Raw genomic sequence first — 15,847 nt, 5'->3', positions numbered from 1 at the left:
TACCTGATAAGTTTGAATATTCTCATTACCTGTTCGCTGAATAATGTATGGATATTGTAGGGAGAAGTCTTGTGTTAATCACTTCTGGCAGTTAAAGGGTTAACAATCAACAGCTTCTCTTATTTGTGATCATTTCCTTTATTCTTGTAACCTTGTTGTTTGATTCAAGGGTGATGTAGTGAGAAATTAGATGCTTGTCACTCTTAGGGTAAAAGGCTTAATGCAGCAGAAAACAGAATGACACACTCCACTCATAGTCAGACTTAACTTTTACATACTAGAATTATGCACCTATCAAATACAGGAAAAAAAGGAGAACACCAACTTTGCTAAATAAATACATTTTCACCATGCACTTATGTTGATGTTGTTGTTTCCTTTAATCAATTGTTCTCTTTTTTCCATCGGTCAATCCAACTGAACATTTAACCCTTTAACCCCCAGATCAAATTTGTAATTCTCCTTACTGTTCACCATACATTTCTTCTAATGTTGGTTCAGGGAATTAGGTATTGGATCAACTTATTATCCTCAAATTGATATTTTTCTTTATGCATGATGCATGGAAACATCAACCCCAGACTACTACAAACTTCAAAGGCCCTAAAAGTTGTTAGTTGTAAGTGGAGGCCATCAAAATTTTTGGTCAATAATTGATTGTTTTTACAACTGAAACTCTAAAAATTGCACCAAGAAAAACAATTCCTTAGAAAAGATAGTGAAACTTTAGCCGCTTAAAGGCAACCATTCAGCTGTTGTGCAGTGTGGTTATTTCAATAGGACACATTTAAAACTACAACCTAATTTGCAAGGTTGATGCACCAGTGACACTGGTTAACCTTCAAGTAATGAATTGTTTTTTAAGAGTCAAGAATTTCTGATCTTTTTTAAAGCTTTCCTTCACATTGAATGCACCCATAGGTTTATTATCTCCTGGGAATGCGAATCTGCTGGTGATTCAACACACGCTGTTGTGCTTTTTTCTTAACCATCTGTAGTCTTTTTAATGCAGAGTGCTGCATGGCTGCCACATTCTGTGAAGAAGTTGCCCCACTGCCCACAGATGGCTTGCCAGCCCCAGCTGATGACGATGAAGCTGTACTCAGTGCTGGGATGGCAAACGACTGATGCATGGTGGGGGAGGAAATGGGCTGAAAAAAATGAAAAAAACCCTTAAAACCTAATTTCATTTCCATGATTTGCGATTGATGTACAAATTGACAAAAACTTTTACTATGGCCTTTTACAGACATTTTTTAACGAGCTATGATGAAGAAGAACATTTCAGTCCAAATGCGATTTAACCTGACTCAAGCAGCATATTTTATTTTATCTAGTTTTTAGCTTATTTAACAAATAGATTCCAAGTTGCCGTGCATCTGTTCAGTAATAGATCACAGATGACATCAAAATGTGGTAAGAACAAAAAAGTGGCACACGAGGCACAGCCAAGTGTGTCACTGATGTTCTTACCACATTTTGACGTCCTCTGTGATCTATTACTGAACAGACGCACAGCAACTTGAATCTATTTGTTTTATATAATAAAGAATTAAAAAAAGTTTTAACTATGACGTCATCTATACGTCTGTCCTCCAATAGATCATAAGTGAGAACCAATCAGAATGCGTGCATAACTGAGCTTATTATATAAATTATTACAGACCTGTCAACCAGTTTTATAATCCTCAAATGTATTTTACTTCTAATTATGGTACTTTAAGGATCAAGAGCCACTAGTTCATCAGTTGTACTACTGTTGTGTGTTACCCTCCTTAAATAAAGTTGTTTGTTTGTGTGCTTGTTTGTGTAGCCATACCCTCCTCCTCAAGATGAAACAGAAGGGAGGGAATGTCTAAGAAAACCTCACTTCCCATTCACCTTGAGGGTTCCAGAAATTAACAATTAAAAACAGAAATTAAGAGATTAAGAATTAAAAAGTCCTACATTATAAGGTTTCAGACTGTTGAGAAGGTAATAAAAAGAATGCTAAGTAATCAAGTTTTTTTTTACATAAATATTTTTACCTTAGTTTCATTAATGGAGGGTCTTTTGAAGGGTGCTAAAGGCACAGGTCTGTGAGAGGAAGACAGTGGTTTACTGAATGTTGCAGACTCTGTTGGGCGTGACTTTGGAGATGCACTGCTAGCCTGCAGAAATAATTTTAAAAATTAAAAATGATAAAACTAGTGCATACAAAGTATTCTAAAATTTGGCTATGATTACAAAAAGTACATTAAGATATACAATGCATAAATTATGGACTCTGCTTTTACAATTTTCACTTGCATCCTTGTTGTCCCCAAGGAAACAGTTTGAAACCCAGGAGTAACAATGAGGCATGTAATGTAAGAGTAGTCCTGAAAAGGACTGTCATCGGTGATGGTCACTGATGTTTTGACAACCTTAATAGAACTCATCCCCTGACTCTGATGTTGACTCTGATGTTGACAACAGTCCTTTCTGGGTAACCCTTACCTGGCCAATCAGACTACAGAATCAATTTTCAGACCATGCACTCTATCTGTTGTCTGTTACCTGTCAGTAACCTGTCAGTTACCTGTTACTATTATAATCTAGAGTCTTTAGTTCTGATGCATGGTATGATTAATTAGGAGTACACAGTGACACTTTGCACTGGACAGGGATAAAAAGTGGAATTTACAATCCAAACAAAAAAGAGCTTCTGAAAAGTATCATCTAACCACTGTGTTACTATAATTATTAGTTGAGTGCGGCATGGGAAACGTTTGGCGACAGGGTTATGACCATACAATAACAGTGTTGTCACCGGCAATCTTACTTGTTTCCAAAGGTTACAGAATCTCAAGAGTTGTGCAACAAGGTTTCAACATCAAAAAGAGGTTGCCAAACCATTGTGGCAATGCAATGTTACACAAAGTGAGAAGTAAAAAACTAACAGAAAAATTTAGACAAGATTTGGGTACAAAGTAGTAAAACATAAATGAGAAATACCATCTCTCTCATTCGCCTGACACACTGTACACAATACCACACATGTCGTGGATCATTGACTTCACTGTCCACAACACGTGGTTCATGACATCTCTGTAAAAAAAAAGATATATAATCATGATTACATATCTATATGAAAACAGATAATATTGCTGAGAATATTGTCTTAATATTGACTTAAGTACTCAAACAACCTCTGTTAATTGTTGTGAGTTTCTCTTCCCTGTACCTGATGATAAAGTGAATGACATTCATGACATTCTACCAACTGATTCCCAGGAATTTTGCTCTCATCTCTGAAAATGAACAAAAACAATATGGATTGAACAGTATAAAACATTAGATACTTTGTTTTTACCTTGACTAAACCATAGCAATTGAACAATTTTTGATTTTGGCCAAGTTCCAAAGTTTACATAAAATTCCACAATAATAATATTAATTTGCTTATAGTTATCATGGAAATTTCCAATAAGTACAACCATTCACACTTTTTCGTCCCAATCTTGATTGGTGAAACTGCACAAACTTTTTCTTGATCCACATAAATTGAGATTATTCCATGGAAGGAGTGCACAAACAATTTTCATTCACAAGTTGCAATGCATCAAAAAAAATTAATGACTGAGTGCAGCAAATGAGTGAGTTTTTTTGATGCACCACAACTCATGAATAAAAATCATTCAAGCACTTTTCATAGTATGATGTTTTTATTTCATACATACTAAGATTTACATTGTGAAATATAAAGCAAATGACTGTGAAAATACACTGTTTGTCCAATCAGAGACACGAACAACAGTACTTCACAGTGTGAATCTCAGTATATATGAAATAAAAACACTTCTGTACTCAGATGTTTGCTTTATGCAGCTCTGTGTAAATAGCCAAGTGGATTAGAGCTGAAAAGTATTTTTAGAAAGTTAAAAAAAATTTGATCTTGATGATTTTTTTTTGCACCAAAACAAACAGAAGGTGATGGTCTGATTGTAGACTAAGCAATTAATAAATGGATGAATGGATGGAAGTATAGGAGGACCAACATATGGTTTGCTAAACAGACAAACTGAATGAAGGGGTAAGTTTTTAGAGAAACTCTTGAGCAGTGTAAGTGGGAGAGTATAACAGCAGGTAATTTTAAGTGTTATCAACTGAGTTGATGACATGCATTGGCCATCATAATGAGTTTCAATGCTGACGTTTGGAGTGTTAGCCCTTCATTGGAGCAAATGGTAAGGACTAACTGAATAACTGACTGACTGAGGGCCAGATTTATAGCAAACAAAGACAATCAATAGAAACCAATGAAAAGAAAAACAAACCTGCAACAAATACTGCAAACAGATCCCCAGTCAATCATTAAGTCATCAACCACAGGTTGCAGAGCTGTTGGGGGTTCTATATCTTCTTCATCTAAAACATCCTCAACATCAAATTGAAGCTTAGCTTTCTTTGATAAACTCTGATCCATGAAGGAGCTTGAGCTTAGCTCCACAGTTTCAATCATACTTGAGCCAAACTCCAATGTTTCAACACTTGCCTCTTCAATAGGAAAACTCTTAACTGGCTCTGGTTTTGCAGTTGGAATATTCTGCTTTGGTTCAGCTTCAAATTTTTTCTCAGTCAATTTGGCCTTTACTTCTGCTGTTGATACTATTGCACTTGGTCTCCTCTCAGTGTGAAGTCCCAATTTACCTTCTTTAGGTTTCTCCTTGTTGAAAAAAAAAACAGAAAATCATAGTAAAACTAGTTCTTTAATTAAGGTTGGTAATTATTGTGCCTTGTAACACCCACCATTATACTTGTCTGTTTCCACCAGTGCTGTTTGTTGCACTCAAGTAAGGTTATAGATGACAATTTTGCTTACCAGGATACTTCACATGTTAGTAGTGAAAACTTTGTCAATGACAGAAAAGATAAAGGTTTCTGCCTGCACATATTTTAGATAAATTCATTTTGAATCCAAATTACTTGCATGAAATACACTCTTTTGCTGGGGTACCATGATTGAAATATTTTGGCTCAAGCTTACAATGGCAGAGTAGGATAATGAAAGTGCATATCACTGCAACTTTCAGAGTGGGATTTTGTTAGGAATATTGTGAGACATTTACCACACTGAGACCCTTTTGTTCAGCTTTCCCCCAAATTTTTACAGAGAACTGTTCATCAATCTTGCATATTTAAAGAACAAGCAATGACGATGGCAACCTCCTGCACCTGCAAGCTTGCAGAAAGCTGATCCTGGGAATTACATATTAACTAAATCAACCAAGTGTTGATTGATTCACATGAAAAAAAAGGACAATTCAACTTGCTCTATTTTTTTAACAAATTGTTGGGAAAAAATTAGCTGTTCACATTTGCATGAAATTAGCGGTGTCATGTTACATCAACAAATGAGGAAAATTGTTCACTTTACCATCATGTTAATAACTCATTGATTATTATTGCCGACGTTGTTTCGCTCAATCAGTTGCACTAACAAGTTTTTTAGGCTTGAAAGTGTCCAGCCCGCTGACAACCAGAATACCTAGATTATTTTGATTGTCAAATCAAGGACATGTTAGATCCTGTGTCCTTACAGCTTGCATTATATAGGAGATAACATTGAGATTTGTGTTTGTATTTCGTACCTTGGAAGACGTGGGAGCTTGCTGGTTGTGCTGTCTGACGACTTCATCTCTAAGGGCACGAAGCTGATCCAGAGAATCAGGGTGCTTTGAGTGGAGAAGCTTCAAAGCCTTGATAAACACAGGATCTATCTCCACTGAATTACTAGCGACAGCCATTTTAGTTCTTTGTTCCATAGTAGTGCCCAGTCTACCCATTGAACCCAACATGTCGGCCACTGAAGGTGAAGAAGTCTTGAACGCTGGCGGACAAACGCAGAAATCAGAAGTCTCTGCAGTTGAGCTCTCTAAGCGACTTCAGAAGCTTATGTTAAAGATCGAGGGGAGTTTTATTACAGAAGAAGGCCGAGCAGTTGATTACAATGCGTTGAAAGACAGCGCTTTGTTCAAGGAGTATGTCGAAGGAACTCAAGCTCTGAAAACAGTGAATCTGGAAAGTTTAGATGGGGCGGAGAAGATAGCCTTCTTTCTAAGTATCCTTCCACTGTGAGGTTTGATTGCTCCCTGTTTTAACAAGCACAAACTTTAAACAACTTCAATGCATGGCATGATGGGAGTGAGGTCTCCTGAATTAAGACCAGGGCTGATGTCACGGGAGAAATGGGGGAAAGATAACCCCGTTCTGTTAGGGACCTTGTGGTAGTGGGGGAGGGGTACCAGGTGGGTAAATGGGTTTTATGTGCAGTATTTTATTCAATTCTGAACCCTTACGCTTAACTGATCTAGGTACAGGAGTCTCCTAGATGTCAACGCATTCATTGTGAGAACAATTCTTCAACAAAGTTTAACTTTGAAACCTGTACCATTTCAAATTATTTGCCCCTCTCTTCCACAGCTTTCTTTTCTTTTCTCTTGCAAGACACCTTCCTTTTTCAAAGTGTAATGCAAATTGAAGTTGGGTATAATGAAAGTGCAATTATTTTCAGGCAGTTGAGTCACATAGAGTGGATTCCATAGAGTGACCAAGAAAAAGATTCCTTGATAATTTATAGATATTTATAATTCATTAACAATTCATGGCTTAGCAATGTGTGAGAGTGGGTTACCTAATTCAGTGCTGGAGATCAAGAGTTTCTGGAGAAAAACATCATACAACATTGGTGGTCAGAAATTTTCTCTTGATGACATTGAACATGGAATTCTAAGAGGTATGGATGGATGACTTTTTGAACCAGACCTTGTGGTTTTCTCCTACCTCATAAAGCTGGAAGAATTTATCAGTTTGCAATTTTCTTATTGCCTTGTCTAAGGTTGGAGAGGGAGATGGACACTCAGTTGTTTAAAGGCTGATTGACACTAACCTAGGGTTAAATTTCAATCCAGGTTTCTTTATCCTTTTGTTCAAAAGCCTTTCTCGCATAATTTTCTTTATTCTTTGAGGGGCATTCACACATCAAATTGTAAACAGAAAGAATTGGACTGAATTTTCTAATATGGACTTTAGATCTCAAATCAGATTTCACATTAACCCTGGGTTATCTTAATCCAGCTTTGAACAACCTGGTCTGGCAGGCCAAGAGGTCTGGTTTTGAGTCCAACACAGGTCATGGTGTTGTATTCTTGGGTAAAGTAATTTACTCAGTGTCTAACTTCATGCACTCAGACGGTCCTAGGAGTAAACATGGGTACTTGTGAACTGTCAGGAAAAGTGAAAGAAATGCAGGGGAGTAACCAGGAATGGACTGGGACCCCAGCTGAGGGGAGTAACAATACTACCAGCCACTGTAAGCTACAGTGACTAGGACAAACTGCAGCATTGTGGGTTAGCAGGCTAAAGAGCAGACTTTGTCGTTTTAACCTTAAGTACACAGGACAAGTGAAGACTTAATTTACTCAATTTAGAATTAAAGTTATTTACTGCCTGGCTTTGCTTGATGGCGAAGCTTTTACTCTGGAACAAAAAATTAGACATTGAATTGAAGTGAGGACAATAACCTGTGGGCCTGCATCTTCTCTGTATTGGTTGTCAGGGGACGTAAAGGAACCCATATACTTCTCACAACAAGTAGGGAACATAGCTCTTGGTGTTGTGATGTGGCCTTGTTATTGTTAACACAAGCCCCCATTTAAACAAGCTTTAAAGCTGAACTGAGCAAGCCTGTCTTAATATCAAAAATACTCCCTATAGTACCAGTCTAAGAATACCCCACTTTCCGTCTTTTTAAGGTAACAGACCACACCCAGCAGATGGAAAGCCCTTATTTATGGAGGATGATCCTCGCCTTGAGTTTACTGTCAAAGAAGTCGATCCTAGGATACATTTTGCTTTGGTTTGTGGTGCAAAGGTATTATTTTATGATCATATTGAATTTAATTCAAAGCACTTATTTCACCAAGTAGTGAATGATAATTGCATTCTTAATACACTATAATTTTTCCAACCATTCCGGTTTCAAAATGTAACATCTTTTTATTATGTGAATATTGCAGTCTTGTCCTGCCATTAGAGTATTCTCAGGGGAAAACCTTGAACGAGGACTCGATGCAGCAGCAAAGAACTTTTGTTCTCAAGAAGTTCGTGTTGACAATAACATGGTAAAAAAATATTATTTTCCTCCCATTTTTTCTTCCAGAAATTAGCAACACCCACCCCAAAGGATGGGCATTAGAAATTCAAAGGGAAGGGGATATGCTTGAAAGCCAAAAGTTATGCCAGATAGCAAGCCTGTAAGGGGAAGACAGCACTAAAATGGATCATCCTTGTGTTGGATCTCTGTGAAAGGGTTCAGTATTGCAGAGAGGGATTTAATCCTCACTTGAAAATATTCTTGGTCATAACTAATAAGGCTGAAATTATTCCTATTGTACTGTTATATTTTTGCAAGCGTGTTCTTAGTACACGCTAAGACATACTATTTTTACAGCATAATTGAGAATTTAGAATTCAGCTGTCTTGCTCTCCTTAATGCTCCCCCTAGGTCTCATGCCAGGAGGCAGCTGACCTGTCATCTGCATGGACATGTCAAGAATACCAACTAATCTTGGACAAATGTTATTGAAATGGGACCTCCTCCTAAAGATCCATACACTTTTCCATAAATCATCTGATAATAAACTAATTTAATTCTCTAGGTAATTCTTTCAAGAATATTTACGTGGTACAAGACAGATTTTGGATCAACAGACAGAGAATGTTTAAGGTATTTAAAGAGTTACTTTTTTGTGAAAAAATGTAAATTTGGAGTTTATACCTTGTGCAATTTTCAATTCTTGTTTTTCTCCTTAGCTGGATTTCTCATCACCTGGGCAAAGATGAACAGCAGAAACTAAAAAGTTTGTTGGAAGTTGCAGATAGTGACAGTTCAATTAATATTACCTATAGCGAATACAACTGGAACCTGAATGGATCAAAACTGTAAAGTTAATACTGGTTCAGTAGCAGAAAAACACAAATTAAACACTGAAGAAGTATTTGAATTAAATTAAGAATTAAAATTTTTTATTTGAAATTATCAAACAATCCAGTAAAAATCCCTGCCAAGTGTCACTGATTATGATTTTGGACTCAAGGCTCACACTTATGAATAAACCACAATCAACACAAAAATTATATCATCAATTGATGACCAAGTGTTAATGCCATAATCTATTTTCTGGGAAGCCAGGATACCAGCCACTTTGGAGACCATATGCCTTTTTTTTTTCCCACAGAAGGACATACATACACACAAGCCAAATTTTAATTTTAATAAAACTCCAATGTTATAATGCTTAACATTTGGACATTTTAGTGGGCTCCTTGCCACTGTAGAGGAACAAATAAAAATGCCAGAAATTATTACTATTTGCTGTAATAAGTCCCTCAAAATAAATTTCTTTTCAGTGACTAATGTCAAATTTTTCATTTTTATACAAATTGATTATAGTTTATTATAATAAACAAAACTTTTTAAGTGAGATTATACTCATTAATGCTGCAAGTGAGACAAGCAATGCTCATTTTTTTTTATAATTTTAACCGGAAATAAAGGGACCAATTTTTGGAAACGAAGACTTGGAAGATATGCTTGAGCTGCATTGTGTATCATAATTATTTTCTTCAATTGTATCTTTCTCAGTATCTTTGGGTGTTCCTGTACTTCGGTGTCTAATGTGAGAAGCTGCACTACTTGTTGAGTAGTTAGATGGGGTTATACAAGCCTGGAAGTTGCTATTCTTGGGAAAAATTATACAAATTGATTATAGTTTATTATAATAAACAAAACTTTTTAAGTGAGATTATACTCATTAATGCTGCAAGTGAGAAAAGCAATGCTCATGTTTTTAAATAATTTTAACCGGAAATAAAGGGACCAATTTTTGGAAACGAAGACTTGGAAGATATGCTTGAGCTGCGTTGTGTATCATAATTATTTTCTTCAATTGTATCTTTCTCAGTATCTTTGGGTGTTCCTGTACTTCGGTGTCTAATGTGAGAAGCTGCACTACTTGTTGAGTAGTTAGATGGGGTTATACAAGCCTGGAAGTTGCTATTCTTGGGAAAGACTACTTGCGGCTCTCTCTTCATTAATATATCAGCAAAAACTTGGCTAGGAATGCTTGAGCCAGATGCTGAAGATGTTAGGCTTCTTGTGGGACTAACCTCCATGCTCTTGTCTGGAGAAAAACTTGGTGACTTGCAACAGTCAAGGAGCATGTGGCGTACTGCTTGGCTTTGAATGAGGGGTTTAGGTGTTATAATTCTGAGAAATTCCTTCTCTCCAAATGTTGGTGTGCTTGCGTCTTTACTCTCATACTTAAGATAAATTTGAGGAGAAAAGAACATGAATTTGGATTACATTTTTCAACTGACATCCTATGAAAAACTTAGATAAGATGTTAGGGTTGTTGGAAGTGAAAAAATTAACCACTGCAAAAATGTCTGTACATGTTTTGGTTCCTGTTTGGTTTGTTTGTTTTCAGCTCGTTTGGAATTTTCCAAAACTATCTCTGTCTCAATCTTTTGTGTTGTATTCCATTTACTAAATTTCTGTCAACTTTCAGTGAAATTTCTTCAAAGATTTGAATTTTTATTATCCTTTGTGTCAGCTGACACTGGTGGATACAAGATAAGGAGAAAAAAATAAATCTGAAAGTAGTTTTAAAAATTTTTGCATCGAAGAAATAAATTAAGTGTTACATGTTATCACTAGTCCTGGAAAATCTTTTTCAAATTTGTGTCACATAGCCACATTGTTTCCTTGCATTGGTAAAAGTTTATGCACCAAAAAATTCCAGAGATAAAATTTCATCGCGTTTGGTATCCCCTCACATTATTTCCTAATTGAAATCAACCCTCGTTCACGTATCTTTTTCACACGACTTACTTCTACTGAAAGACCGTTATACTTACAGACATATCAGTGCTATCTCGGTTCCACTGCTGTAAATGCTTGTTCCAAACACTTTTAATTCTCGTCTGAAAAGTAAGATGTTAAACACCAATTTATTGAGAGGGAATTGTGAGGGGGTAGCATATGACCGAAAACAAAGTTTTTGTGTTAAGTCTTACCCTTGATCTCTGACTGATGGCGCGACCTTTAGGTACAAGCCGAGGCGAATTTGTCGAACTGCGAACTTGGAGTTGAACTTTCCTCAATTTTCCTCTTGTACACTCTGTTTTGTTTGCATCTTTCACATTCTCCACATTAATCGGCTCTGAAGCGACATCTTCTTCACGCACCGGGGCAATCTGCTTAAATTCTAAGGTGCTTTTACCCTCAATAAATTTCCTTTCAGCAGTCAACTCAATGTTTGCGTTTGATTTCGCTTGAAGTTTACCTCGGTGTAGGGTCGAAGTATTGCAATTTGGAGTTACTTTTTCAGACGTACTTTGTTGTGGCCTTGTCGAACAAGGCTCAACTTTCAATATGTTGTTCTCGTAGGCACCCTTTTCCTTTGTGCTAAATCTGTAGTAAGTGAAGGAGAGTTTCGGAATGGTTATACAACTTGCTTCATTGATTTTCTTCAGTTGTTTGTTTAATGCAGGAATATTCATTTCCTTCAGCTGTGTCTGAATGTACTTCTCGATACTTTCGTCGGTAATCTGTTCTCGATAACTCTTCATGTAGAACCTGGTGTGACAGGAATGGCGAAATTGAAACTCAGTGTGGGCAGAAGACGAGGCTGAACGATTATTTCTATGAAGTCTTCCGCAAACTCCGCCATCCGTGTTTTTGGTCCAATCCAGCGAGTCACTTTTCGCTCGTGTATTTTTAACATTACTGTCCCGCTCAATGCAGTTGTTCTCTTCAACTAGATCCTCGTTCTTCTTTAAAGAACAGCGAGGTGACGTGAAAACCTGTGGACATTTCTGGAAAGCTGCAGCTTTATTTGTTCCTTGAACATCCAAGGCCAAGCTTTGAAACGGAGTGAGCTTATCAAGTTGATATCGGTCTTCGTGTTGCGTGGCCGATAAGCAAACCTGCCATGCTGAAAAAGGTGTCTTAGAGCTTGAAACGCGTGTATTGTTATCCTCCATAGGAAGCATTTTGTACATCAGATCGCATAAATCCTCTTTGGTTTCTTGCAAAAGTTCTTTCGTTTTTGTATCAACTGTCAAATCAGACATAAACCAACGTTCGCTAACGGCGCATAAGTCCTCTACTGTTTTTCCTTCGACAAGTCTCTTGAAAGGACAAGGAATTGTCACTGTTTCAAAATTCATTGTAAAAGGAAAGAGTTCTTTGCTAATTTGGTGGTTTTGAACGCTTCATTAGCGTTGAAGGAAAACACCTTAGTTAACTTTTTTTTGACGCAAAGGTTTTTACTTGCGCGCGCATGTGAGGAGGGGAGCGGCGGTGATTCCCTCTGATTTGTCTACGTGGACCAAAGTACATAGCGGGGGTGGGGGGCAATTTATCAGCCTATTAGAGGTTAACACAGACCCCGACTATGACGCTTCTTTCTCGCATAAACTTCTCCCTTTTCCGCGAGTCATACTGGCCACTTTGTACATTTGCACTGTACATGGTACAAGAGCCAATAAGTGAATCTTGATATACGGTAAGAGTATTTTGTGAGTATGTTGATATGAAACAATCTACCGAAATCAGTGATTCTGCATCGAGATAACACTGATATAATAGTAAATGATTGCAATTTTTTCCTTAAATGGCTCTGGTAACCTTATCTAACTTACTACAGTTTTATTTCAGTGTGTTTAGTGGACTTGTCTTTCTACAACTGTTGGATCTTTTTGTGCGACGATTTTAGAGAAACGTTGTTTCTTTATCGTTCAGTGAAGAGCAACGGTCATGCCCTCACTCGGTGTGCGCCTGTTCCCGTCTATAAATCCGAACTAATTTCTATTTTTTTATTTCTTTTTACCTCTTACCAAGTCTCTCTTACCTTAATGACTGGTTAAATATTTCTTATTTAAAACTGTCAAAAAAAAAACTGTCCTCAAGTTGATAGTTCTCTATGTTCTAAACACTTGCGCTGCATATGTGTTTTGATGATCTTGTAAGGATAAGCAGTCACTGACAGTTCCAATATCAGACAAGGGGAAGGGGGACTGGAGCCGATCTAGGAGGGCGGGAGGAAGGCCTTTCCTTCTTTTTCTCACCACCAAACTTAAACCGTCCCTTCAACCCCTTCGCTTAGAAAGCCTAATAATCAGGTTAGTCCTTTACATAGCGTGAGAATTTTTTCATCAAAATGAAAATAGAAAAGGTATTTGCAAACGGAACAAAATTTTAATCAAAGTGCAACTCAAGCAATTCTCTTTTAATGGTTGTAAACTAAGTTATAGAATGAAAAAAAATGAGTTCAAAGGCAACAGAAGGTTAATGAATTTATAAACAAATGAAAAATAAATATATAAATAAATAGTCCAAGTTAGTATGCTGACTACCCTCTGATGATTGGTTGGGCCAATTCAGCTAATCTGTCCGTACACTTTGCTTTTTGAGCAGCTTTAGAGACTTCAAAAGCGTCAGGGTTTGGCAAATTTGTTGCTATTTCTCTTTTGATTGGTAAAGCCAGGTCATCAATTCTTTTGGAAGGCCTGGCTTTCAGTGCAGCTTTCGACACTTGCCAAACTTCAATCTTGTCTGGCGTGAACCCTATGGGAACACCTTTAGCGTGAGACAGTTCGTGCACTCTTGCTGAGGCCCGCGACAGCAGCGCACTTTGCTTTATGGTCCACTCGCGTCCCTCGATAGGGGATCTTTTCTTCGGTTGACTTAGGTCCTCTGTTCGCGGTGATGCAGCAGCTTTTTGTGCCGCAGAAGACACTGTAGTTTGAACTGGTCCGCAAGGCTCGTACTCCGAGTGAAACTTTTTGGGTTGTGATAGTTGTTCGAGACGGCTATTCGCCGCGGCCCTCCGTGCAGCAGGGCTGACTTTCCAAACAGGCGAGGAGCGGCCGATTGTATAGTCACGGAAAACGTTATGTTGTTTCCTTTAAAAACAGAAAAGATGAAATTAGTAAGGCGTTATCCACCCTTCAAACATCTGGGGCCCAGGAGACAGGAGCAAGGACCGTGAAGGGGACGCCTTGACAACTGAGAGCCCAAGGGTGGGACGATAACAGTAAATTTCTGTACGAAAAGCAAGCAGGGGCCGATCGACTGAGAGTTTCAAATACCACTCGTGTCTCACTACCATTGGTACTCTTCCCTTTGTTTTGGAATTGCCATTATTTAATCCGACCATTTGTCCAGAAATAGTTACTTGCTTAAACCAAAGTGTGACATAACAAGAGTTTTTAGAGATTTTACTAAAGAACCTGCAAAACAAAATTAGAATGACAATAACCGACAACAACTTCAATGGAGGACTTATGCAAATAATAAACCGACTGGGTCACGCTTCGAAACGCACACGTGTATTTTTGTCTTTTAGGAAGCGAAAACATAGCGACTCTTATCTATATATATATTTTTTTTAAAGGAGAGCTGTGTAGAAACGGACCGATTTGTATTTGTGGTTAATAATCCCAAACAACAACAGTTATGGGCTGAATTAGGGCTGTTTGAGAAGGAGAGTTTCGATAAATTTGGTCAATCTAGATCAACAGGAAGAATCTTAAGGCTAAGATTTCATGACTTTGTTTTCGGAAAGAGCACAAACTGAAACTTGTTCTGGGAACTTAGGAGAGTTGTGACATTTTCTTGATATGGCAATTATTGCATTAAGCTTTAATTAAAGTGCCTAAGGCAGACGTCCTAATAAGGGGCAGTTTGGTTTTTGTCACAGGTCAAAGGAGACTGGAAACCCTTTTCTATAAAGTAATTTTTTATGTGACACCAGCGAAGTTGCTTTTTTTTGGAGGGGGCGAATTTTAAATCTAAAAAACATTACATTTTTATAATCTTTTGTCTGAAATGTTATTTGCTGCCGTAATGAAGGTATCCTAGATATGTTTGCTCGGCACTTCCTTGAGGACATTTCTTTGTTTATATTTAGATGGACGTTTGCTTTTGAATTGTTTTCTGAATAAACAGACAGTTAATTGAATTGACCCTCTATGAACCTGTAAGAATGCAAAAACAAACCACAGAAAGAAAGTTGATCACTCATAAACATTTCGAATATTTTGCTAATAAAACTCAAAAGCTAAAGGGCTTACAAAAATGCGATCTCACGAATATGGTACAGAGCTTCCGTCCTCGATCTGATTGCCCTCAAAAGATCATGGATTCGTGATAGGCCTGATGGTGGAACATCTAAAGATATCCAATCTTATAGTACTACTGAGAAGCAAATATTTGGTGCAATCAATCAGAGTATGGCTTCTTTCATAAAACTGACGCTGACCAAACCTCCGTGAACATCACATCATTCTTTATCAACTTACTTGTACGCTGGCGTCTTAACTTCATCGAAAACACTTCTGCGCGAGACCCCGAGATTCGGTATAAATGGAACAGTTTGATCACTGGTCTTGATGTCGTAGTAATATCCATAGCGTGGGTGAGAGGTTACAATAATTTTGCTGTCCATTTTCGCTAAAGGCACCTGGCGTTGTTGATCGCGCGTGAAAAATGAATTTGACACAAAAAGGTCACAGAGGTTACCATGGAGACGTTTTCTGATAGACTGCTGTGGCGAAATGGTTGTTGGGAAACGTAAGAAGTTGCCAAAGTGTCTTAAAATTCTTATACATCTCTATATTTATATCTCGCCACACTTATATTTTTGTTCATATATATTTACTGTACTGTTCTGAAAAGAGAAAAACTTGCAAGTTTCTTGTACACTTGACTCGCAAAGGATGTAAACAATGATGGGGAAAAAAATGTATGAACGTGAAA

The 15,847-nt window shown here is 37.5% G+C and overlaps 4 protein-coding genes across 4 annotated transcripts; 1 reads left to right on the top strand and 3 right to left on the bottom strand.

Annotated features, from left to right (window-relative positions):
- Positions 1-119: 119 nt before the first annotated feature.
- Positions 120-5,819, bottom strand: LOC113666404 (integrator complex subunit 12). The gene is made up of 6 exons (XM_089201789.1): positions 5,613-5,819; positions 4,299-4,687; positions 3,206-3,272; positions 2,977-3,069; positions 2,028-2,150; positions 120-1,151 (listed from the first exon to the last, which is right to left on the bottom strand). Exons 1-6 carry the CDS (start codon positions 5,817-5,819, stop codon positions 927-929), a joined length of 1,104 nt encoding a protein of 367 aa, XP_089057915.1. The 3' UTR covers positions 120-926.
- On the top strand, positions 5,803-9,919 carry LOC149049163 (uncharacterized). Its single transcript, XM_089201791.1, has 6 exons — positions 5,803-6,082; positions 6,602-6,757; positions 7,776-7,894; positions 8,040-8,144; positions 8,682-8,749; positions 8,836-9,919. The coding sequence occupies exons 1-6, from the start codon at positions 5,818-5,820 to the stop codon at positions 8,966-8,968; spliced, it is 846 nt and encodes a 281-aa protein (XP_089057917.1). The 5' UTR covers positions 5,803-5,817; the 3' UTR covers positions 8,969-9,919.
- LOC149049162 (uncharacterized) lies at positions 9,278-12,390 on the bottom strand. Its single transcript, XM_089201788.1, has 3 exons — positions 11,101-12,390; positions 10,942-11,007; positions 9,278-10,344 (listed from the first exon to the last, which is right to left on the bottom strand). Exons 1-3 carry the CDS (start codon positions 12,253-12,255, stop codon positions 9,883-9,885), a joined length of 1,683 nt encoding a protein of 560 aa, XP_089057914.1. The 5' UTR covers positions 12,256-12,390; the 3' UTR covers positions 9,278-9,882.
- A 911-nt stretch (positions 12,391-13,301) lies between these two features.
- Positions 13,302-15,595, bottom strand: LOC113666452 (uncharacterized). Its single transcript, XM_027182244.2, has 2 exons — positions 15,391-15,595; positions 13,302-13,992 (listed from the first exon to the last, which is right to left on the bottom strand). Exons 1-2 carry the CDS (start codon positions 15,534-15,536, stop codon positions 13,440-13,442), a joined length of 699 nt encoding a protein of 232 aa, XP_027038045.2. The 5' UTR covers positions 15,537-15,595; the 3' UTR covers positions 13,302-13,439.
- Between the last annotated feature and the right edge of the window lie 252 nt (positions 15,596-15,847).

Source organism: Pocillopora damicornis, chromosome 3 (assembly GCF_964200805.1).
Source record: "Pocillopora damicornis chromosome 3, jaPocDami1.2, whole genome shotgun sequence".
Taxonomy (NCBI): Eukaryota; Metazoa; Cnidaria; class Anthozoa; order Scleractinia; family Pocilloporidae; genus Pocillopora; species Pocillopora damicornis.
The sequence above is the reverse complement of the archived record's forward strand: the minus strand, read 5'-3'. Positions and strand labels throughout refer to the sequence as shown.

Coding starts and splice junctions, on each gene's coding strand:
- LOC149049163 (XM_089201791.1), top strand. CDS start 5,818: ATGTCGGCCACTGAAGGTGAAGAAGTCTTGAACGCTGGCGGACAAACG. Junction 6,083..6,601: donor GAAGATAGCCTTCTTTCTAA/GTATCCTTCCAC, acceptor GATAATTTATAG/ATATTTATAATTCATTAACA. Junction 6,758..7,775: donor TGAACATGGAATTCTAAGAG/GTATGGATGGAT, acceptor CGTCTTTTTAAG/GTAACAGACCACACCCAGCA.
- LOC149049162 (XM_089201788.1), bottom strand. CDS start 12,255: ATGAATTTTGAAACAGTGACAATTCCTTGTCCTTTCAAGAGACTTGTC. Junction 11,008..11,100: donor CCATCAGTCAGAGATCAAGG/GTAAGACTTAAC, acceptor CTTACTTTTCAG/ACGAGAATTAAAAGTGTTTG. Junction 10,345..10,941: donor GAGATAGCACTGATATGTCT/GTAAGTATAACG, acceptor ATTTATCTTAAG/TATGAGAGTAAAGACGCAAG.
- LOC113666404 (XM_089201789.1), bottom strand. CDS start 5,819: ATGTTGGGTTCAATGGGTAGACTGGGCACTACTATGGAACAAAGAACT. Junction 4,688..5,612: donor AAGCTCCCACGTCTTCCAAG/GTACGAAATACA, acceptor TTTTTCAACAAG/GAGAAACCTAAAGAAGGTAA. Junction 2,151..2,976: donor TCAGGCGAATGAGAGAGATG/GTATTTCTCATT, acceptor TTATTTCTGCAG/GCTAGCAGTGCATCTCCAAA.
- LOC113666452 (XM_027182244.2), bottom strand. CDS start 15,536: ATGGACAGCAAAATTATTGTAACCTCTCACCCACGCTATGGATATTAC. Junction 13,993..15,390: donor GTTAAGACGCCAGCGTACAA/GTAAGTTGATAA, acceptor CTGTTTTTAAAG/GAAACAACATAACGTTTTCC.